The 23,285-nt window shown below is 49.3% G+C and overlaps 2 protein-coding genes across 5 annotated transcripts in view; both read left to right on the top strand.

Moving 5' to 3' along the window:
* Nucleotides 1-23,285, top strand: part of CAMTA1 (calmodulin binding transcription activator 1) — a 696,897-nt gene that overhangs the window by 348,512 nt on the left and 325,100 nt on the right. The window lies entirely within an intron of this gene.
* LOC310683482 (uncharacterized protein) lies at nucleotides 10,179-12,331 on the top strand (the record flags this gene model as incomplete). The annotated part of the gene is made up of 2 exons (XM_083453417.1): nucleotides 10,179-11,391; nucleotides 12,293-12,331. The coding sequence occupies exons 1-2, from the start codon at nucleotides 10,522-10,524 to the stop codon at nucleotides 12,329-12,331; spliced, it is 909 nt and encodes a 302-aa protein (XP_083309543.1). The 5' UTR covers nucleotides 10,179-10,521.

Raw genomic sequence — 23,285 nt, 5'->3', positions numbered from 1 at the left:
TTGTTTAGTTGTTCAGTCATGTCTGACTCTTCGTGACCCCATGGACCAGAGCACACCAGGCATTCCTGTCTTCCACTGCCTCCCGCAGCCTGGTCAAACTCATGCTGGTAGCTTCGAGAACACTGTCCAACCACCTCGTCTTCTGTCGTCCCCTTCTCTTTGTGCCCTCCATCTTTCCCAACATCAGGGTCTTTTCCAGGGAGCCTTCTCATGAGGTGGCCAAAGTATTGGATCCTCAGCTTCACGATCTTTCCTTCCAGTGAGCACTCAGGGCTGATTTCCTTAAGAATGGATAGGTTTGATCTTCTTGCAGTCCATGGGACTCTCAAGAGTCTCCTCCAGCACCATAAGTCAAAAGCATCAATTCTTCGGCGATCAGCCTTCTTTATGGTCCAGCTTTCACTTCCATACATCACTACTGGGAAAACCATAGCTTTAACTATACGGACTAGGAACTTGTAAAATATGGGTAACAGATGAAATGCCCTCCAGATGGTGTTGGGCTTCAACCAGTCTGGGACCCCAGCCTGCTCCAGCCCCAGCTAACATGGTCAACATGGAGAACAGGTAGGGTTACGGAATAAAACTAATTCAAACAGCACACACGCAGTGTTCTTAGACTGGCCACAGGGACCTTGTTTTTAAAAGGCAGGTTTCCATTCATGGTGATACCTGAGGAGACAGATGGTCACCTGTCTGGGCAGCCATGGAGAATTTGTGCCAGTGTCCATAAATTGTCCAGATGTCTGCAGTCTGGCAGATGTTAATGGGAGCTCTGCAGGCACCAAATCATTTAAACAGAGTGACCCGACTGCATCCTGTTCCTGATCCCCCAGGGTCAAAAACAGAAGGTCAGAAGTTTGGGAAAGGGTCGCCCCCCCCAAAAAAAACCCCTTAATTTGATTCCAAATATTAATTGATTGATTGATTACCTGCCCTTCACGCTGTGGTCTCAGGGTGGGTGACAGTATTAAAGCACCAGATTAAAAACAGATTAAAACAACTTAAAATTAGAGGAAGTATGGTGGGTCCTATAAATATACACCTCCAGGGTCCAAAGGCAGGGTGAAGAGATGCGTCTTCAGCTGTATAATGAAGGTGCCAGACCCACCCCTGTGGGGAGGGAGTTCCACAACTTAGGGGCCTCCACAGAGGAGACCCTCTCCTGGATTGTGCCCCCCCCCCCGAGCCTCTGAGGGCAGAAGAGCTACCAAGAGGGTTTCCTGTACCCTCTAAATTCTGCAGATGAATCATCTGTACCATGTGAGCATTTGGGCAGTATCATTCCTCAACAGAGGAGGCCATGGTATGGGTCTCCCCTTGTCTCTTCTCAGTGGTGGAGGGTCTCGTGAAAGAGCTTCTGATATGAATAATCACCCAGGAGGAGTTGATCCTTGAGGAGTCCTGGCCCTAAGGCATTGAGAGCGCTTTGAAACATCCCCAGAAATAGACAGGGAGCCAGCATAGCTGTTGCCCTACGGAGATGTCCTCTGTGAGCCGTGGCCTAGTAGTCCATGGACCCTCTTCTGTCTTCTGTACTACTGCCTGTCCTTTGAGGTCCATTTTTGAGGCAGCTCTGTCTTTTCTAGAGGGGCACAAAGAACTGTGGCTAAGCTAACTGTTATGTACTGAGCTGAATCCTAGAACAATAGGATCCAGAATGCAGCAGTCTGATTGGTCTGCAGGAGCCACCCAATCCAGCTCCAGGTGGAAGTGAATCAGCGACCTGATTGGCCTGCAGGAGCAGCCAATTAGGCTTCTGGAGGAGGTGAATCCGCAACCTGGTTGGCTGACAGGAGCATCCCGGAATTAGCCAATCATGTGGGGCTCATTGCGTAAGTAATGTATATATAGCTAGACGGTTTGGGGAAAGCTTCATTCATTGCTACTATGAGCTGAATAAAGAGCATGAAATTCACACTCAACTCTGAGTATATTTCACTAACCTTATCTAGGAGAGGCTATAACTGAGGTCACTTGGAGTTTTGGATGGAAAATCAGATCTAATTGCACACCTCCCCTACCCGCAGCACGACCTGACCTTTAAGGGAGAGCGCAGTAGCTCCATTCGGGACAGCCTGAACACCATCTCCCAAATCAGATGAACCACCTCCAAGCTGTGTTGAGAAAGCGCTCCAGTGTATTGGCCCATTATCAACCCCCATCATCCACAATGACACCCAGATTTGATAAAAAGGAGATGTAGAGTTGGGTGTCACCAGCATAGTCAGCGGTTTCAAGGGGATCGGGGTGAAACCTCAGCCTTGGGGGAGATGCAGTCCTCTTGACATTTGTTATCTGGCCCTCCCAAACCCACTCTTCTCATGTTGCCTTTCTGTAGGAATGGCTGCTGTCGACATTCCAGGTGCAGCTGAGAGGCCAGCTCCTTCCACAGAAAGGCTTTCTCCCCTGCAGAAGGAAATCCTCTCAGGGTGCGTTCGCTGTTGGTTTGGTCCTGGGCTGTCATTACCAGTGGTATTTTAAGCTTATTTGATTTTGTGCCTCTTCCCTTTAGCAGAGGCCAATCTCATTCTGCAGAATAAATTTGCCATTAGATGTGAGTTGCCTCGGACGGTGCCTATTTTGAGTTCCCTCTGTTATATGTAGGGCTGAGCCAAAAATTACTTGCCCTGTTTCCTCTCTGCAAAGCATTGAGAAATGCGGTGATTTTCAGAACTTGCCACAAATACATTTGGGTTGGTTTAATAAAATTTTGGGTTTTTGTCTTCACTGCACTTGGTCTCACTAGCCCACCCTGCCCTTTAATCCAATTGGCTGTGGCAGCCCACATGTTGATGACATCATAACGCTACATCTGATGCGTGGTGATGTCATAGGTGTTGCAAACAAAACCAGAACAAAATGCACCCTTGAGCTGCTGTTGCATTTATCTTCCTCGAGAGCAGGGTTTCCCCAAACTTGGGTCTCCAGCTGTTTTTTTGACTACCACTCCCATCATCCCTAGCTAGCAGAAACATCTTATTGTTGAAGCCAGATTTGTAATTTCAAAGCACTGGTGAACTGGTTTTAGAATGGACACCTCAAACCTGGCCCTCCACCCTCGTGGAGAAATTAACTCTCAAACTAAGTGCAAGAAGGGAAAACTCCGCAACAGACAATTTACGTATTATCTGGTCAGACTTTCTTTCATGCGCAATGGCAAAAGAGCATGATTTTCGACTGCCTGTAGATTGTAGAAACTTGTGAAAGACCACGTTGGGATAGTACTTTTTTTGCTTACCATGTGTCCAGTGCAGGCGGAGGGGAAGGGGAAGGAGAAATGTTTATCTTCTTCTCAAAAACCATTTTTTGGGGGGGTTTTGTTTGTTTAAGGCTCAGATAAATGCTTTCGTATTGTCATGTAGTTCAGACATCTTAGTGGTGTCTCGCCATTGTAGTTTTTTTTTAGAGGAGAAAGTAAATGTGGGAAACAAATAATACATTTTCATTAGATGTGATTACATACTCAGTTAATTGAAGATAGCATCTCACCTTATAAACTGTTTTAAATCTAGCTTCTGAAAACCTCTCTTTTGCATCACACACACACACTTTTCTCCCTTCCTGCCTCTCTTCCCCTATTTTTTATTGTTCCCTTTTCCTTTTTCTTTCTCTCTTCTATCCCCTGTCCTTTTCCCTTCCTCCCTTTTTTCCTTCTATGGTGTCCTCTATCTTAATACCATTCCTTAGTTATTATCACTAAAAGGTACACCTCTCTATTATACTTTGTGTGTGTGTCTTTTGTATTCGGTTGTAGTAATATACCTCGCAATGGAAGGGATAAGGAAATATTTTTCAGATGTACATTTTAATGTCGTATATGGCAAGTGGCCTTCAGAGCGCTCGTTGTTGCAGGTGTCTAAGAAACTGAAAACAATAATGTCAAACTAACCACCCCCTCCCTTTCACCCAGCCTGAAGGCAGAGTTCAGATCTAAATAATAATAAGAATAATGTTCATATCTGCACTGAAGTGCAGAGAGTCCAAAGGTTGCTGATCTCAATATAAAAGAAGGCATTGGCACCACAATATTTTCTCTTTCCAATATGCAACTCAAAGTACGTTTTCTTTTTTTCTTTTTTCATTTTTTGAAACCATGAAACTAAAAAGGAAATACTCTAAAAACAATAAATACTGTTGTTTTATTTGATGTTTGAATGTGCTCTAAACTGCTTTGAGATTCCCCCCCCCCCGCCTTTAAAATCTAGAGCAGTAGAGAAATGAAATGGATAAGAAAAAGAATTAATAACAGATCTCCAGCTAAGTCGCACCTAGAGTATCGTTTGCCCCGGGGATAGCTGGAGAAGGAGGAGAAGTAATCTCTGTGGTGGGGAAGTGGGGAAGACTTTTTCTCGGTGATTCTGCCTCTCCCCTTCCTTCCTTCCTTCCTTCCTTCCTTCCTTCCTTCCTTTCTCTGTCTCTCTCTCTCTCTCCCCCCCCCCCCATCCCACGTCAAGAGCAGAGCTGGCAACTTTGTACAGGCTCCAGATTCAGGAAGGTCAGCATGCAGTCCACAAGACCGGTGCCAGCAATATTGTTTGAGAGAGATGGATTATCTGTCTTTGCTGGAGGAGGGATGGAGGGTCTGCAGAGGGCAAATGGAATACATAGCGGCATGCATCAGACCGGCTGAAAGGCGAAAAGGGAAAGGTGGGTGTTTTGCAGAGCAAATCCCCAAGCAGCCCTCCCTCCCGGATCAGAAGTTGCTCGACACAGACTTCCCCCCCCCCCCCAACCCTCGATGGTCTTCTGGTACAAATATGCCGCCTAGCCCTTCTCAGAGCTGGAGCAGTGCAAGAGGGAGGAATCTGAATGTCAAAAGGGCTGCTGATGGGCTGTCTTAGCGTTGTCAGGGCTTGAGATTTGGATTTGAAAAGTGTCAGAGTTTAGCAGGAGGCGGCAGCCCCCTGGTGCTCCCTCCGGCGAGTCAGAAACAAATGCTGGCAAATGGAGGGTCAGCCGATGACATGCTTGCCTCTGGAGGTTTTGTGGAGGTGGAGAAGAGGCCTGGATTTCTAGCTTCCTTAGCAAATGCCTTACGCTGCTACTGAAACCTTGTGGATAAGGCCTGTGATCCGTATCACCTAAAGGAGCTGATAAATATCACCCAAAGGATACAGAGAGCCAGTGTGTTGCAGTGGTTAGAGCAGGCATAGGCAAACTCGGCCCGCCAAATGTTTTGGGACTACAACTCCCATCATCCCTAGCTAACAGGACCAGTGGTCAGGGATGATGGGACTTGTAGTCCCAAAACATCTGGAGGGCTGAGTTTGCCTATGCCTGGGTTGGAGTGCCAGGTTAGGACCTCAAAGACCCAAGTCAAGCGTCCCATCTCAGCTGTGAAGCTCACTGGGCGACCTTGAGCCAATCACCATTTCTCAGCCTAATCTCCCTCACGGGGTTGCTGTGGGGATAAAATAGGGAGGGGGAAGAACCATGCTTGCCATATTGAGCTCGCTGGAAGAAAAGGTGGGATATAAATGCAATAAATGAATGTATAAATGCATAAATATCCGAGTTGGGTGCTGCTTGAAGAAGTGTGGCCGACCACCTGTCTCCTTGACCCTTGCCTACCTTGGCTTCTTAGAGCTAGCCATAGAGAGCTGACTGGGTGGGACCAGGGGGTGACTGCTGCTTCAGTGGAGAAGGGAGAGCACCATCTCCCTTGAAGGAGGCGTGGCGCAGACTGCCTTTAAGGCCTCCCTGGACCCGTGTCACAAACTCATGGAACCAAGATTGGCCGCAGCTTCCTGTCAAGTGGACACTCTCATTGCACAACCGGGGGGGACGGGGTGGTGGCTACCATGTGGTGTGTGGAAGGTCTCCTCCCTGCTGTTGCTTCAACGTGACAAATTATATGCTCATGTGCTGAGTTCAGTTCTTCTTGTTGCCAAAAATGGTGCAGATGTGCACATCTCCCCCGCAACTGTTTCCTGCTTCTTGGCAGCCTCCAGAACCAAGAATCTCCATTCCCAAATATCCACCTCCCTTTTTCTTTCTCGCCCTTGCTCCTTCCCACTTCCCTCGTTGTCATTCCTCCCTCCTGTCATATCCAGAATTTCAACTGCAGAAGATGATGGTCCTTCTTTCCCATAGACCTTTCTTAGGCACCTTAAAGCTCTTTGGGGACGACAGCGTTGTTGCATCTGGTTGGCCACAGTGATGACTGTGGGAATGTTCAGGGCGGCAGGAGAGAATATATGGTTTATTAATATCCTTCCCAACTTGCCTTCCCAAGTTTCTTTACTTAGCAGAGTGCATTCCCCTTTACACAGCAGAAAACTAGTTGCAAACTTGTGGGAGTTTCTTAAGACAATACGCAATTCAATCTGGCTTGTCCAGATTGAAATGTGTTCTAACATTTTCCTGGTAAGGCCCCTTGAATCCCTCCTAAAAGAATAAAGACACCACAGTTATTCATAAGCAATAAAAAGAAAGTTTACTCATGATCAGGCAGAGCACAGTGTGATCCCTGAAGGCAGGCTTAAGGCTTAAAGTTTCAAGCATATACGAGCAGGTTTACCCCATATGTGGGTTGACCTAGTGACAGCAGGCTAGCAGTCCAGCAGTTCACAGGATGAAAGGAAGATGAAAAAGAGAGGAGAGTGGCAGCATGCTCTGTCCTTTTAGCAGGTCTGGAAAGGTTACGCCCACCCACTAGTCATATGCAAGGAAGGAAGCTCCAGGACAGGAGGAACAGGAAGTTTCTTGCATGTCCACTCTAGGAAAACAAGGAATGTTATATTTGACTGCTCCCAATGGATTCCATCCCACAAGGACAAGATGCTGGACCAGGTGGATCCCATCGGCCTGAGCCAGCAGGTTCTTCTTTGTTGTTGCAGAATGCCTTTCTCCCTACTGAGCCCTCTCCTGCCCCAGCATCTCCTCCCAGTCCAAGCTGACAGCCTCTTTGATGATTTATCCTACTATCTGGCTCTGGTTTGCCTCTGTTCCAGCCTGCCTGGGAGCTCCAAAGGGGCTGGAATCTTTATGAGAGGGAAGCAACTTCGCAAAGGTGGATGGGGGAAAGAGGGATGGTGCCCCGAGGGCTGATAAAATGCTGGGGATTTAGAACACATTTCCTACGGCCTTTTGGTGGCAGGAGGGTGTTAGGAGTTACGTGCCTGTTGAGATTACGCACTTTGCTTGTTGGTGTTATGGATGTCTTGCTGTGAGTTGCAGCCTGGCTCCAAGGTCTTTTCAGAGAGGCCGGTTTATATTGCTTTGAACTCACGAGAGCAGAGACCTTGAAAGGTGCCTCCATCCTTCAGAGGCATTTGCCACGGTGTTGCAAACCTAGAACTACAGACCCAGCACCGATTTTCATCTGAACGTTCTCCTAATGATTCTGAAAGAGGGAAGACAGCAAGGGGAGGCCAGTTTCTCTCTCAAGTAGCGTATGTTGGGGCAGGAGACTGACCTTCAGAGGAAGATTTTAACACCCCCCCCCCAAAAAAAAAAACTTTTGGAAGAGGTTTGGATCACAGCTCAAAGGTCACTCTGATGTTTGACATCCTGTGCCAAATTAAAAACCTGACAGTGAACAATTAACACAAGGGCCAAATGTTTAAAAAGAGAGGGGGGGAGATTGTGCAGAACTTAAATGACAAGAGACATTACTTCTAGAATAAGATGGCATAAAATAGAGATGCCTCGCAGTGTCTCCTGAAGTACCGTACTTTTCAGTGTATAAGACAATGATTTTTTAAAAAATTATTCAAAAAATTGGGGGTCGTCTTATACACGGATAGTGCATGGGGTGGGGGGAGGAATGCAGGACAGGTTGCTGCCGCAACCCGGAGATTGTCAGTGGCTATTGGACGTGTTACTGGTGGCTGTGGCAAGGGCTGGTGTTGATTTACTGTTGCTGCACCAATTGGGCGGGCGATCGGCAGCTTCTGCCAGCTAGGGGACAGATGATAGGCAGTTTTTGGGACATGCATGAGTTGCAGTGTAGGTCTGACAGTTGAGCGATTTTCAGCAATCCCCCCATTTTCTCAATTTTGAGTCACCCAAAACAGGGGGCATCTTATACAGAGAAAAATACAGTAGATCCAAAGCTCTAGACCCCCTGGGAAGAATCTTGATTCCCCAGTGATCCCACTATGAGGAAGAGCACAGCCTCTTTACCTGGATGGACAGAAGCCCTAGCAGATGCCACCTCTGCTATGAAATCTCATTGAGATCTCACCAAGCTAGGCAGTAAAAGGATCAGAGATCAGGGCTCCGCTGCCTAGGCCAAAACCTCTGTGGTCTTGTCCACTGGCATCCTGAACAAGATGTTCTTGCATTTTTGATCAACACATAGGCAAAACTTTTCCAGCAATTCACCTTTGCAAGGCGATGCAGAAGAGAAAACAACGGAAAAGTGACTGATTCTGAGAAACCTTAAAAGCTCCAATGCCCTTACAATGTTGTTTTTTTTGGAAAAATTCATTTGTACCCTACCTTTTCTTCAACAAAAGTGGTTCATGTGGCACTGAGCAGCCTCAGAGCTTCAGTGAGGGGGTGGCCTCAGGCGATATACCAGGTTAGGAGTCCTCCAGCCTCCTTCATCTTGCTCACAACCTCCTAGCAGCAGGTCTCAAGGATGCATGCAAGCCAAGGGACCAGAGAAGTTCAGCGGAGCCACGTGGTTGGCTCCTTAGCATCATTCATCACCAGTTACAGGCTGTCAATTAAGCAGAGTGGGGAACAAGGTGTCCTGTGCTCTCAGCAAGTTTACTTAACACCCTGGGTTTTGTGCAAACGCACAGAGTTAGCGCTGTGGAGAAGAAGGCACAGTTGAGTTCTCAGGTTCCATACTCTGGGGAACCTCCAGATTCTTTTTTTTAACAAACAAAAAACGGCACACATCCAGAGCTCCTTCCCAGAAATAACCAGGTGGATTTAAAAACATTGCAGAGTCTCCAACGGGCTTTGAAAGCAACGATCCCAGCAAAAGCATATATAGCGATTCCACTTTCATACATGCTGGCGTCGCAAGTTTCAGACACCCATCCACAAAATGGGTTGTATGGCTTTCACGGTGCATCTGTCACACAAAGCATGATGCATCTGGCTGTTTGTGGATCCTGTGAGTCCATGCATACAGTTTTGCACCTCTGCAAGCCATAGGGGCGAGGGGCTGCTGGGAAGCTCCAGCAGCACTGCTTGCACAATGCCCTGTGTGTCTCTATGCAGAATACCCTAAGAACACTGTCTCATCCTACAGTTAAAGAGATCCCATTGGTCTCTTGAAGCAGGAGTATGCAGACCTCAATCCCTGTTGAGCATTGCCTGTGCCATTGACTTAGCTGCACATCCTTCTGAACAGTTCTGATAATACCCTCCAACTTGCTCCCTGCTCAAGACTTTTCCCTGCATCAGGGGGATAGGTGGCTTCTGTTTTCAGAAGAAGGGAAATGTGGATCTCCTCAGCCTTCGTAGGTGGAACCAGGTGAGGTGGGATCCCTCTGTTATTTCTGCGGCCATTTGGACGTGCCACGATGATGGAAACTTGCAGAGCAACCACAGCTACCGGGCAGGCTTAAATTAATTTCTTTGCCACCATATGGCATTTAATTAGCTGAAACCAGGGGAAAGGATCCCGCTGCATTAATGGAATTTCTTGGACAAATGTTTTTTATCCGAGAGAGAGCGGGCAAAAATGTCATAGCTCTGAGTTGCGGCAAAAGGCAAATAGGAAGGGATACTCATCGCCCCCCTTCCTTTTTTTTTAATGCCAGAGGGGCGGAAATTGTTAGATATCCAGAAACACAAGCAGAATCTAAATGGGGGAAAGGACGTTCCGTGTGCTTTTGCTTCTGTTATACAAACAGAATGTTGAGTTGAGAAATGGAGGCCGAGGCAGCCAAAGTCCACTGGCAAGAACCGCTGGCAGAGCAGATCAGCCTAAGCCATGCTCTGTTAACTGAGTTATTACAATGGTTCATCCTCCTGGAGTGCCAAAAAGTGAAGGTTCTGTAAATAAGGATCCGGGAGGAAGATAGTCCTCACTCAGAAGGCTCGCTGCCTTATGGCAAGTGTTATGTACTGAGTTGAATAGGATCCAAACTGCAGCAGTCTGATTGGTCCTAGAACAATAGGATCCAAATCGCAGCAGTCTGATTGGTCCTAGAACAATAGGATTCAGAATGCATCAGTCTGATTGGTCCTAGAACAATGCAGCAGTCTGATTGGTTGGCAGGAACCACCCAATCATGCTCCAGATATAAGTGAATCCACAACCTGATTGGCTTACAGTAGAATTCCAGAATTAGCCAATCATGTGCAGCCCATTGTGTAAATAATGTATATAAAGCAGATACTTTGAGGGGACTTTCATTCATTCCTCCTCACCACTATGAGCTGAATAAAGAGCATGAAATCACTTTGCGACTCTGAGTATATTTCACTGGCGACGAGGATGGGATCCCGCTGAGCTGACTGACACACACCGCACCGCAGCACCGCCACCTGCCGCACCGCTGCCTCGCACCGTGTATCCAAGCTTCAGCTCTGGGACACAAGGAACTCAGAATGGCAACCAACAGCAGCTTCTCGCCATTCAACCCAGCATCTGGAGACTGGGAAGCATACGCCTCTCGTTTCACCTTCCTCCTAGAAGCCAAAGGGGTCACCGATGAAGAAGACGCCAAGAAGAGGGCAATATTCTTCAGCGTCTGCGGAGAGGAGACGTTTGAAATCGCCCGGGCTCTCCTTGCGCCTGAAGACGTCGCTACAGTTCCATACAAAACAATAATGGAACAGCTGAAGGGGCACTTTTCGCCGCAGCCCTCAGTGGTGGCTCGTCGAAATGCCTTCTACGCAAAGCGGCAAGCCCCTGGAGAAACCATAACTGGGTTTGTGACCTCTCTCCGCCAAGCCGCCCGGTTCTGCAACTTCTCAGAGCTGGAGAACATGCTTCGTGACCGCCTCGTCGGTGGCCTGAGGGATGAGAAGCTGCAACGACGCCTCTACGCTAAGAAGAACCTAACGTTCCAGGTCGCTCTGGAGGAGGCCCTGGCAACGGAAGCTGCTGAGAAGTCGACGCAAGAGGCACGGCCGAGCCAGCCATCCCAACCGAGGGTCCACCACGAAGACCTCACCGACGACTCAGGATCCAACAGGGAGGAGGTGCACCGAGTACAGCAGCGCACTCAAGCAGCCCACATACCACAGCTGCCTCGACGAGAAGGAGGGAACTGCGCAAGCTGTGGAGAAAGTCACGAGAGGAGGACCTGCCGTTTCCGCAACGCAGAGTGCAGGCAGTGCAGAAAATCGGGGCACATCGCCCGGGTGTGTCGGGCTCGGCCCACCCGACGCCAGGCATCAGATGACCAATCCAAGAGCCCCAGGTCCCGGGGCCCAACGCACCAAGGCAACTCAACGGAGCTCACGGACTTCCAGGTATACCAGTTGCCCCACCCCAACGTAGAGAAAATTTATGTAGAGGTACAGATAGAGGGGGCCCCATGCCGCATGGAGCTTGACACGGGTTCAAATCTATCCATAATCTCGGCAAGGACCTTAAGGAAACTGTGTCCTACTGGGGGTCCCAAACTCAGGCCGGCCCCATTCACCCTCCGGGACTTCCAGAAACGTAAGGTCCCCACAATGGGGGTGGGGACCTTCAGGGTGCAATACCGAGGACGGACGCGGCAACTGGACTTGCTTGTGGTCAAGGGCCCCTACATTAGCTTACTGGGATTGGCATGGTTTGGACCACTGGGGCTAGCAGTCACCGGGGTGAACAACACTAGCTTACAAGTGGACGTGGACGCCATATGCAAGGAATTTCCGGGGGTTTTTGATGGGAAATTGGGACAGTATACGGGCCCCCCCATTGCTCTACAGCTTGACCCCGCAGTACGACCAGTCAGGCTCAAGGCCCGCCGGGTCCCGTTCGCCCTGAAACCCCGTATAGACGAGGAATTGGACCGGCTCGTGGAGCAAGGAGTGCTGGAGCCGGTGCCTAATGCCCCCTGGGAAACCCCAATCGTCACACCCGTCAAGCCTAATGGTTCGGTCCGCATCTGCGCAGACTACAAATGTACCATAAACAAGGCCCTCACGGCCCATGCATACCCAGTGCCAGTGGTCAGCCATGTCCTTGCCACCCTGGCTGGGTCGAAAATTTTTGGCAAGCTGGACTTGGCCCAAGCATATCAACAGCTACCAGTAGATGAGGCCACAGCAGAGGCACAGACAATTGTGACGCACAGAGGAGCGTTCAGGGTAAAGCGGCTGCAATTCGGCGTCAGCGTGGCACCAGGCATATTCCAGAACCTAATGGACTCTCTCCTTAAAGGAATTCCTGGCGTCACCCCCTTCTTCGATGATGTGTTGATTGCCGGGCCCACACCAGAGGAGTTTGAGGACCGCCTCCGCACCGTTCTGCACCGTTTCCAGACGGCGGGTCTCAAGGTGAAGCGGGAAAAATGTCTACTAGGAGTGCCTCAGGTGGACTTTCTGGGATTTATGGTGGACGCAGAAGGGGTACACCCGACTGGGGACAAGGTACGGGCCATTTGTGATGCCCCAGCACCCAAGAACAAGACTGAACTTCAGGCCTTCTTGGGACTATTGAACTTTTACCATTCCTTCCTTCCCCACAAAGCGGCGGTAGCAGAGCCCCTACACAGACTTCTGGACAAGCGGGCCCCTTGGGTGTGGGGCCAGCGCCAGGAGGCTGCATTCCAGGCAGTCAAGGACTTGCTTGTCTCAAACTCGGTCTTGGCACACTTCGACGAGAGGCTGCCGGTGGTGCTAGCATGCGACGCCTCACCCTATGGCATTGGCGCTGTCCTGGGACACCAACTCCCGGATGGAAGAGAGGTACCAGTAGCATACTTTTCCCAGACACTCAGCGCAACCGAACGGAACTACTCACAAATAGACAAGGAGGGGCTGGCAATTGTGAAGGGAGTAAAAAAATTCCATGATTTCTTGTACGGGCGGCCCTTCACCGTGGTGACTGACCACAAGCCGTTGCTTGGCTTGTTTGCCCCCGAAAAGCAGACCCCCCAAGTGCTGTCTCCTCGCGTCCTCAGGTGGTCAATTTTCCTTGCCAGCTACCAGTATTCACTGATTCACCGACCTGGGAAGGCGATGGGCCATGCGGACGCTCTCAGCAGGCTACCACTACCGGAAACAGGCCCCGACCCAGCACCTGCACAAGAGGTTATGAGCCTGGAGCTGCTTCCCGACCGCCCCATTCAGGCACAAGAAGTTGCACACCATTCCAAGAAAGACAGGGTCATCTCCCGGGTCCTGGACTGGGTGTGGAGGGGATGGCCCAGCAACAGCCCTGGGCCAGAATTCGCTGGCTACACAACCCGCAAACATGAACTGTCGGCCCACAAGGGGTGCCTGTTATGGGGTAGCAGGGTCGTCGTTCCCCAGCCCCTCCGCAAAAGGGTCCTCACAGCCCTACACGAGACACACCCAGGGGTAGTAAGAATGAAGGCCCTGGCCAGGAGTTATGTGTGGTGGCCGGGGATCGACGGAGAGATAGAGGCCTGGGTCAAACACTGCCAGGCCTGCCAAGAATCCCGCCCAGATCCCCCAAGGGCCCCAGTCCAGTCCTGGGAGTCCGCCCGAGCACCATGGTCACGCCTGCATGTGGACTTCGCTGGCCCCTTTCAGGGGAAAACATTCTTCATAGTGGTGGACTCCTACACCAAATGGCTGGAAGTCGCACTGGTACCGTCCACTTCTACATCCGCAGCCATCCGGGTACTACGCAGGCTGTTTGCAACCCACGGGCTCCCTGACACTCTCGTCTCAGACAACGGGACTGCATTCACGTCAGGAGAATTCCAAACCTTCACAGCGCAGAACGCCATCCGCCACATCCGTTCGGCGCCATTCCACCCTGCCACCAATGGCCAAGCAGAACGCATGGTGCGGACCACCAAGGACACCCTTCGCCGCATGACGCAAGGGGATTGGGAGTACCGCCTTGCCACATTCCTTCTAGCACAGCACAGCACCCCCAGCTCAACGACTGGCCGGAGCCCCGCTGAACTACTAATGGGTCGGCGCCTTGCAATCAGATTGGACCGCCTTCACCCCGATAGAGCTCAGGATGAGGTAGTGGTGGGGGAAGGCAGGAACCCCCGGACCTTCGAGGCCCAGGACCCAGTGTACGCAAAGAATTTTGGGGCAGGCCCAGCATGGGTACCCGCCACAGTCACCAGGGTCACTGGCCCCGTGTCATACGAGGTGCTAACGGATGGGGGGCAATGCTGGCGCCGCCACTGCGACCAGATACGGCGACGATTCCCGGGAGAAAACCAGGAGGAGGAAAGGTCAGAGGAGTCCCAAGGGAACAGAGCGGCAGTGAGGCCCATAGAGCAGGAGGGGCCAGCAGGAGAGGCAGAATCAGTAAATACAGAGAGGACCCGCGAGGCCGAAAGGACACCGGAACCAGAACCACGACTGAGCGAGCCGGTTGCGCCAGACCAAACAGGCCCATCACAGCCAGCATCCTTGGAACACGAGCCAGAACCTGAACCCCGGACCAGGGAACACCACAGGCCGCAACGCACACGTAGGCCGCCGGCGTACCTCGAGGACTATGAATGTGACCTCCCGGGCAGGACTGGAACTTAGAGGGGAGGGGTGTTATGTACTGAGTTGAATAGGATCCAAACTGCAGCAGTCTGATTGGTCCTAGAACAATAGGATCCAAATCGCAGCAGTCTGATTGGTCCTAGAACAATAGGATTCAGAATGCATCAGTCTGATTGGTCCTAGAACAATGCAGCAGTCTGATTGGTTGGCAGGAACCACCCAATCATGCTCCAGATATAAGTGAATCCACAACCTGATTGGCTTACAGTAGAATTCCAGAATTAGCCAATCATGTGCAGCCCATTGTGTAAATAATGTATATAAAGCAGATACTTTGAGGGGACTTTCATTCATTCCTCCTCACCACTATGAGCTGAATAAAGAGCATGAAATCACTTTGCGACTCTGAGTATATTTCAGCAAGTGTGCCACAAGTCAAGTTTACAACATGAGTGAGTATCACTCTTGCATGCGCACACCATAAAAACTGCACACTTTTTTTTTAACAACAGCAAAAAGTGGAGGGGGGAATTCAAATGAATGAGTACCCACTCATTGTTTTATGGGGTTGTAAGATGAGGTGGATGGGACGTGGGTGGCGCTGTGGGTTAAACCACAGAGCCTAGGGCTTGCCGATCAGAAAGTCGGTGGTTCGAATCCCACAATGGGGTGAGCTCCCATTGTTGGGTCCCAGCTCCTGTTCGAAAGCACGTCAGAGTGCAAGTAGATAAATAGGTACCGCTCTGGCAGGAAGGTAAACGGTGTTTCCGTGCGCTGCTCTGGTTCGCCAGAAGCGGCTTCGTCATGCTGGCCACATGACCTGGAAGCTGTATGCCGGCTCCCCCGGCCAATAAAGCGAGATGAGTGCCACAACCCCAGTCAGTCATCTTACCTTTTAAGATGAGGTGGGAAGTGATAGATTTCACAAGAGCCCAGATGGATGTGTGGCGCCATTGTTCATTGTCGAGGTGGATGTGTTCCAGGCCTCTCCAGCCCTCGCTCTCTAAGAGATCAAATCGAACACACAGAACACATTGTTTTTGCCCCCACAGGTGGCAAGTGTCTTCTTGCTCTGCCCTCCTCCGTCGGCGGGAGGTCCTGGCTAGCAAGCGCTCTCATTTAATCAGTTCTTCCCCCAAAGGAAAGTTCTCTCCGGTTTTCCTCACAGCTGAATCTGCATTACAAATGAAGACATCTTTAATCACGCCTAGGACAAGGGTATGGATTTGCAGAAAATATGAAGCAATTATTTAATCAGGTTGATTTGTGCTAATTGGTTGTTTTGGCTACTGGGGCCACGAGAGCAGCAAGTGATTTACGGGTATTTCCTTGTGGCTGTTTTTGATCAGTATGAAAGTTAGGACCCGGTTTTTTTGGTGTTGTTATCAGATTTGCAAGGGGGTTGGGGCAGGGGAATTGTCCTCCATTTATATGGGCTAAGCAGAGGGTGCCATGCTACTCAGAAGCAAGCTAAGGTGGCAGGCTCAGTGCTGTGAATGGCAGTTGCATGAATCAGGGAGAGACAGAAAGACAAGAAAGAAATGGGATTTCTGGGTCACAAAACAAGGGATTATTCTCTTTCATCAGTCCATTGAAATAACCAAGATCTAAGCAAGGGTACAGTAGACTCTGGTGGAGCTCCTGTTCCGTTCTACTGAGGTTTTTTTTGCAGAAAAAGTTGATGTGCGATGCATATTTTCCATTTCCAATTTTCAAGTAGAAACTTGGAAGATTTGGTGGAAGAGAAATTCACCCAAACTCTTAGAGCCACCCAGTCAGGAATCACACACAGTTGACTGGCACAGCACTGCATCAGCATAGCCAATCGGATGTGACTAATTGATGATGTCACAGCAGGCATGTCTAAGTGGACACTATCACAAAGTGCCTGATTGGGCGACCACTTGGGAAGCGCATGTATTCTGCCTTGAATTGCATGGTGGAATCCATGTGGAATATAAATGCGAGGAAATAAATTTTTAAAAAGGACAATCGGATGAGAGCTTGTTTTGGCACCACCCAAAAAAGTTTGCAAAAAAACCCAAACAATCCTATAAGCCATTTTAACTCTGCTCTCGGGAGGAGTTCCTGGTGGGTTGTGTCCACTTCAGTTAAAGTGAGGTTGCCCTTTGGGATGTTGTACCTTGGTGCCAAGATGTCTTGGGCCAGCCCTGATAGAGGTTAACAAGACACAGCAAAGGTTGCCAGCTTTGGGCATTTCAATAAGCAAAGGAAGCCAACACCGGCTGGCATGCCACCCAAACATCATGTCTGGCTCTAACCCTGTGGTTTTGGCATCTAGTGGATGGTAAAGATCAAGTGTGCTCAATAGATGTTAATGCAGTTTCAGCACTGCTTCCTCTTGGATACGGCCAGCAAATTCCCCCTCTCAACCACCATCTCCCCCTTAATGTGATTTGATAAGTGATATCCTTGTGCCTTGATTCCCTTGGCTGGTCCTCCAGCAATCATAGAGTACTGGGAAGAGTGGCCGAAAAGGAAGCTCCTCTTGATCACTGTGGGTAGTGGAAAGTGCATTCTGGGAATATTTCACACAGTGCAGTCAGTGGCGCACTTTGAGCCAAAGGATGGGAAACAATGAGAGCAACTGGCGTGCCGGCACTGCAACAAAGGCAGAATTGCATATCTGCTCCTTGTAGGAACTACAAGCATGAACACATTAGCGGATAAAAACACAGCGAGGTCATTCCCCCCCCGCTGTGTCTCAAGGTGACTTTTACATTGCTGTGCATAACATTACCTGATTCGCTTCCCTGTGCCTGCAACCACCCCTGTGCTCTTATTCAATGAAGCCGTCATCTGAGCATGTGCAATGACTGTACACACCTCAGCTTAACTGTGGGGGTACATTTTCAAATTGGATGGAAGCTGATTTGAGGGGAAATGCATCAAACAGCAGCGTTTCTCAAGGAACGGCAGGATACAGATGGTTGTGGATGGTGCCGTGTTTTCTCAGCTTCAAATACCCGCCGTGAGAGTGCACAGTAACTGGAGTAAGGGGCAGTATGTGTGTGCAGCTTATGACTTCTGAAAAATAACCATAGTTTCTCCCATGCTTGCTAGAAAACTGAGAAATGTTTTTGCATGGCAGGGTAAGGTAATGGAGCAAAAATTCACCCAGGAACACATGAGTCCCTTTGGATAAATTTTGGGTAGCTTTGAAATGACTTTTGCTTTGCTACCCTCAGCGTTCCCCAGAGATTCCACCTAACCAGGAACCTACAAATTTCCCTCAAAATATCAGCCAGGAATGGGGAAGATTTATAGTCCTCCAGGTGTTGTTGGCCGGTGTGGTTGATGGTCATGGAGAGCCACCTGGAGGGTATCAACCTTAATGCTAAGAGGCCATGAAAAGACCTAGTGGGTGCCCTGGCTTGGCTACCAAGCAGAAGGAGCTCATCTTGATCTCTCACCTCATTTTAGCTCCGCATTTTTGCATCCAGGTATTCCAGTTGACATCAGAGGGCATACTTATTTTATGAATGACTTCTGGGAGGGGATTATAAACCCCACCAGGATCCTCTCTGGGAGGCTGGCTCATATTCTATTTTGTCAGCAAACAAAAAAAAAGAGAGGCAAGTTTAATACTTGCACGGGTCCTTTGGGATCACCCTGATGAATACAAGATGACAGTTGTCACAACACTCCATATAAATACAAGCAGTTTTGCAGAGCTCTCTTCTATTTTTAATGCAAAGCCCACCAAACTTGCTCTGGGGGGAGGCTGTCTGGGGAGCTGGCTCTGGTATCTATCATCCATATTGTGCCGTCACTTCTAAACACCCCCCGCCCCGCACTCCACTTTTATTAGTTCAATGAAAAAACAGTTAATCAGGTAATTCATCTGCCAGGTGCCATCTTGACAATCTGGATATATTTAACTGGCAGCTCAGCGGAGCCTGGCTGGGGAGGGTGATTGGTGCTACCCTCTCATTGTCGCTGGCATTTTCTGCATATACGGCTGTTTTGTTTTGCTTTTTCCCCCCAAGTCGAGCTGAACATCCCAGCAGCTAGAATTTGGGCCAGTTCTTCCCTAGTCCTTGCCCAATACTTTAACCACTAGGCTATGCTCTCTTTGGCCCAACCCTGGCCTCTCCCTGATGGCAATTTAAAACCTCAGAATGTTCCTGGGTGAAAATTGGGCAAAGTCCTAAAGTACCAAAAGAATAGGCCACACAGTCTTTCAAAAACTGGCGCCTTCCAGCTGTTGTAAGACTACAACTCCCATGAGCCCCAGCCAGCTGTGGGGAGTTGTAGTCCAGGCAGTGGAGGGTGGTTCATTAGGGCCAATGGGGCACTGCCCCATCAACCTAAGCCTGCCCTCAGCTAGCCCCCACCATGGGCGTAGACAGGATTTCTGTTGTAAGGGGCAGGCTTTTGTTGGGGGGGGGGGAGAAGAACCTCGGATTTGTATTGATTTTGATTGCTTTAGGGGAGGCTGCTGTCCCCCTGCTCCTCCCTTGGCTACGGCCATGACCTCCACCTGCATGCCTTCTTCCTTGCAACAAGTCCAGGGGGTGGCACCCCCCCCCACCTCAAAAAGGAAAGTCCTAAAAGTGGGAAGGGAACAGGGAGCAATAGCAACATAATGATGGGGGGGGGAGCGGTTTGCACAAAGAGCAATGAGCATTTTTAGTTTTGAGGAGGTAGGAAAACCCGGACACAAATGTGGTTGAGGGTTTCTTTGGCTCATTTTTGGCTTTGCTTCTGTGAGAGGGAGACATTGGAATGAGGGGGAATGGGCAACGTTTGTTTGTAGATTTCCGGGGAGGTCGGGATCTACAAAAAGCAAATCAGCTGAAGTACACGGACCTGCCGTGGTCTGATCCAACAGATATTAAGAGCTCCCGAAAAAGCCAAAAACCTGAATGCTGATCACTGGTGGTAGGCTTGATGTCTTCTGCATTAGTATACTGTACTCAGCAAAAAAAAATCCCCGGTCCCGCTGCTCTTTAAAACAGCTCAAAATTATCTTGCTTTGTTTACATGTTAATGGATGCTGCTGGAAGAAAGAGGTCTCCCTCCCGCCCTTTTTTTATTGCTTGCTTTTAAAGTGGGGGAGGGGGGTGCAGGAGACCATCAGGGATCCAGCTGCTTCTTGGCAGCCGATCCATTATCCTTCTTAGCAACTGACCCCCACAACTGCCTCTTCCGGATAAAGCGCCAAGGCTATTTTTAGCTCATCAAAGAGATGCCAAGGAAGAGACGTTTGGAAATGAGAGCTGAACTTTCCCAGAGAGGCTAATCAGAAGCAGACGACTGAAAAGGGGTCCCAGCATCTCTGCTCCACCCCTCTTGCCTGGCGGTCGGAAGAATGGACAGATATCAGGACTTGACCCGTCAAGGTCTCTGAACACATCCGACCGCCTTCCTTTTGCATCTGTGGCGGACCTCTAAGCTGCTTGGCTAAATTGATGCATCTGGCTCTTTTTAGCTAGCCCTTGCCTGCTCACGTCTGTGGGAATGCACACTGGGAAATTTCTTTCAAGCTATCCTGCTTCTCAGTAGTCCCCCCCCCTCCTGTTCATGCTCGGCCCCCCCCCCCCATTCCTCCAGGCAAAAACAAAAAATTGCCTAACCACCATCTTTCTGGTGGGCAGGCTGACAGGAGGAGGAAGACCCCCATTGCCTCGGAGTCAGGAAATCTGAGCTCGCCTTTGCGTGGAAAAGTTTAATAGCAACTTTCCTGAGCACAAAAAGGAGACTTCCTTGCATCCCTGTTGATTGCATAATAGAGGAAAATGAGTTGAGTCAGCTCCTGTACAATTGAACAGGCCCAAATGCCAGCTTTTGCCCTTAGGGAAAGCTTTCTCTGTTCCTCTCCTGACATTCCCGGGAGATAACCTAATTAAAACTACAGATGCTGGGTTTTTATTTTTATTATTATTATTAAAAAATGCTTGCCAGATGTTTGCTTAAAATGACCTAGCAGTGCTGGCAGATGAAAGGGAAAGTGCTGGCCCTGGACGCATCTGATGGCATGATGCAACCTTTTTCCTTTTTTCTCCTTTTTTGTGGTGGTGGGGCATTGAGAGGAGGCTGCCATTCTGTATGCTAATGAAGCCCAGCTGAATTTCAGTAGCAGGCCACTAAGCCATAAAGCAAATGGGTTTCTGAGAGCGCCGCATCAGTAATTCTTATCACCTGGCATCTGGAGCCACCAGCACAAGCAAGATGACTCTGGAAGGAGAGCCCAGCTCTGCATGACTGAGAGGACTCTGCAAGCATGCCCTCTGCGGCTGGTGAGCTGGGCAGGTGTCCTTGCCTGCAGCCAGTGACGTCAGCTGAAGAAGGACTTGGAGGAGGCAAGGGCCTTGTGGGGTCTGGGATGGAGTCACCTTCCTTGCACTGCTGCCACCATAGGTAAAGGTAAAGGTACCCCTGCCCGTATGGGCCAGTCGTGTCCGACTCTGGGGTTGCGTGCTCATCTCGCTTAAGAGGCCGTGAGCCAGTGTTGTCCGAAGACACTTCCGGGTCACGTGGCCAGTGTGACGAAGCTGTAGCTGGCGAGCCTGCACCAGTGCAGCACACGGAAACGCCGTTTACCTTCCCGCTTTAAAGCGGTCCCTATTTATCTACTTGCACTTAAGAGTGCTTTCAAACTGCTAGGTGCTGGGACCGAACGACGGGAGCTCACCCCGCCGCGGGGATTCGAACTGCCGACCATACGATCGGCAAGTCCTAGGGGCTGAGGTTTTACCCACAGCGCCACCCGCGTCCGCCGCCACCATAGCTGCCTTTAAAACTAGCCTCCGAACCACTCCCGTCGCTTGTGTTCCTCTCATCACTGGACTTCCTTGCTCTTGTATCAACAACAAATCAAAGTACAGTGGTACCTCAGGTTAAGTACTTAATTCGTTCCAGAGGTCCGTTCTTAACCTGAAGCTGTTCTTAACCTGAAGCACCACTTTAGCTAATGGGGCCTCCTGCTGCCGCCACGCTGCCAGAGCACAATTTCTGTTCTCATCCTGAAGCAAAGTTCTTAACCTGAAGCACTATTTCTGGGTTAGTGGAGTCTGTAACCTGAAGCGTATGTAACCTGAAGTGTATGTAATCCTAGGTACCACTGTACTTCAACGTTCAGCACATGAACTGTGGCACTCACTGCCACAGGAGGCAGTGATGGCCACCGACCCAGATGGCTTTTTTAAAAAGATTGGACAAATTTGTGGATCAGAGAGGGCTGTTGATGGCTACCAGCTGCAATGGCTATGCTCAAGGTCGGAGGCAGTAAATGATTCTGAATACTGAATCACAAGGGGACAGAGTGCTGTTGAGCTCAGGTACTGCTTGTGCCCAGCCCACTGGGACATCTAGTTTTCCAATGTGAGAATAGGATGCTGGCCTGATCCAGCATATGCTTCTTATGTTCATATGTTCCTTCTCCTGCCAGCACATCCTTCTGGAAGCACCTTGAACATTTATGTTCACATGTTAAAGATGAAAATAAGAGATGGTCCGTTGCACAGACAAAATTGCTCCCCTCCCTGCCACTGCTAGAAATCTCCTTCGCCCCAGGAATCCTGCTTCCTGCTGCCTTTGCAGACAACTCACTTTGAGTGCGAAATTCGTGGAAGAATTGTCTCCTCCCTTACACAGTCCTTAAGTCCTTCTGTCCAGCCATATCCCAAGAGTCCAGAGTCCTGGAGAATTCAGCACAAGAGAATCCAATCAGACCTTGCTATGTATGTCCTCCACTGCGCCATCACCCTTAAAGGTGCGGGACTTTCCTATTTGGCGCAGATCAAAGATAATAAAACAGGCCGGAAAGGGAAAGGGACAGAGACGATGGATGCCTGATGGGCAGTTGCAGTAACCTGATCTGATACTTTAGCAAGAGCAGAAGCAGCGGTGGTAGCAGCAAAAGGAAAAGTTCAGCAAAAGTTATTGGTGGAACATATAATTGCTATTCCGTCCCTGTTGTTTTCCGGCGAGATGATGAATATAGCACCCTTTAATCAATTTCTTTTAAAGCAAATTGACTCTCGCTTTCCCTTGGACCGACAATTTATAGGCAACAAACGTCTATTGGCACATTTATCAAAGAAAACATGGAGGTTAAATTACAGTTAAACTAGCAGCCAGCTGTCAATATCTAAGGATCACAAACTATTTTTTGCAGCCTCCGTTGGGGCAGCTCTCTGAGCTCCCAACCATGTGAGGTCAGGATTATTCCTTTGTGCGTCCACACACACACACACACACACTCATGGATGACATATATCAATGTGTCATATCTGGAATTAAATCCAGCTTCTTGCACCTAAGAGACTTATAAATTGGTCCTGGGAATGAATCACTCCAGGTCCCCCCCGCTTTTTAGTTTTTTGAAAAAAATCATAGAGAATGCAAGGAAGGATTCCCCCCCCCCCCCCGCATATATGTTTTCAAAAAAAGGCACTAGAATTGTTCCTTTTTTACCCCTTCAAGGAAGCTTAAATTGTAACTGCGCTGTGTCACAAGGTACAGGTTGCGGAGAGGGCGTAAATTTGATCTGCATTTTAAAACAACCCGCCAAGCCTGATTTGCACATCAGGAAACAGTTTGCAAGCCAAATCACAGCTATCTGTCAAAATCCATACTTCTGCAACTGCAATGCAGTTCTCAAACCTTATTGGGGAAAGCGTAATCAGACGTGCATTTTATTACGGAAATTGCTTTTGCAAGAAAATTTCACATATTAGGCTAAATTGTATTCAAAGATA

Source organism: Podarcis tiliguerta, assembly GCF_965153285.1.
Source record: "Podarcis tiliguerta genome assembly, chromosome: 8".
NCBI classification, from domain to species: domain Eukaryota; kingdom Metazoa; phylum Chordata; class Lepidosauria; order Squamata; family Lacertidae; genus Podarcis; species Podarcis tiliguerta.
Note: the sequence above shows the minus strand (reverse complement) of the source record. Positions and strands in the feature narration are given on the sequence as shown.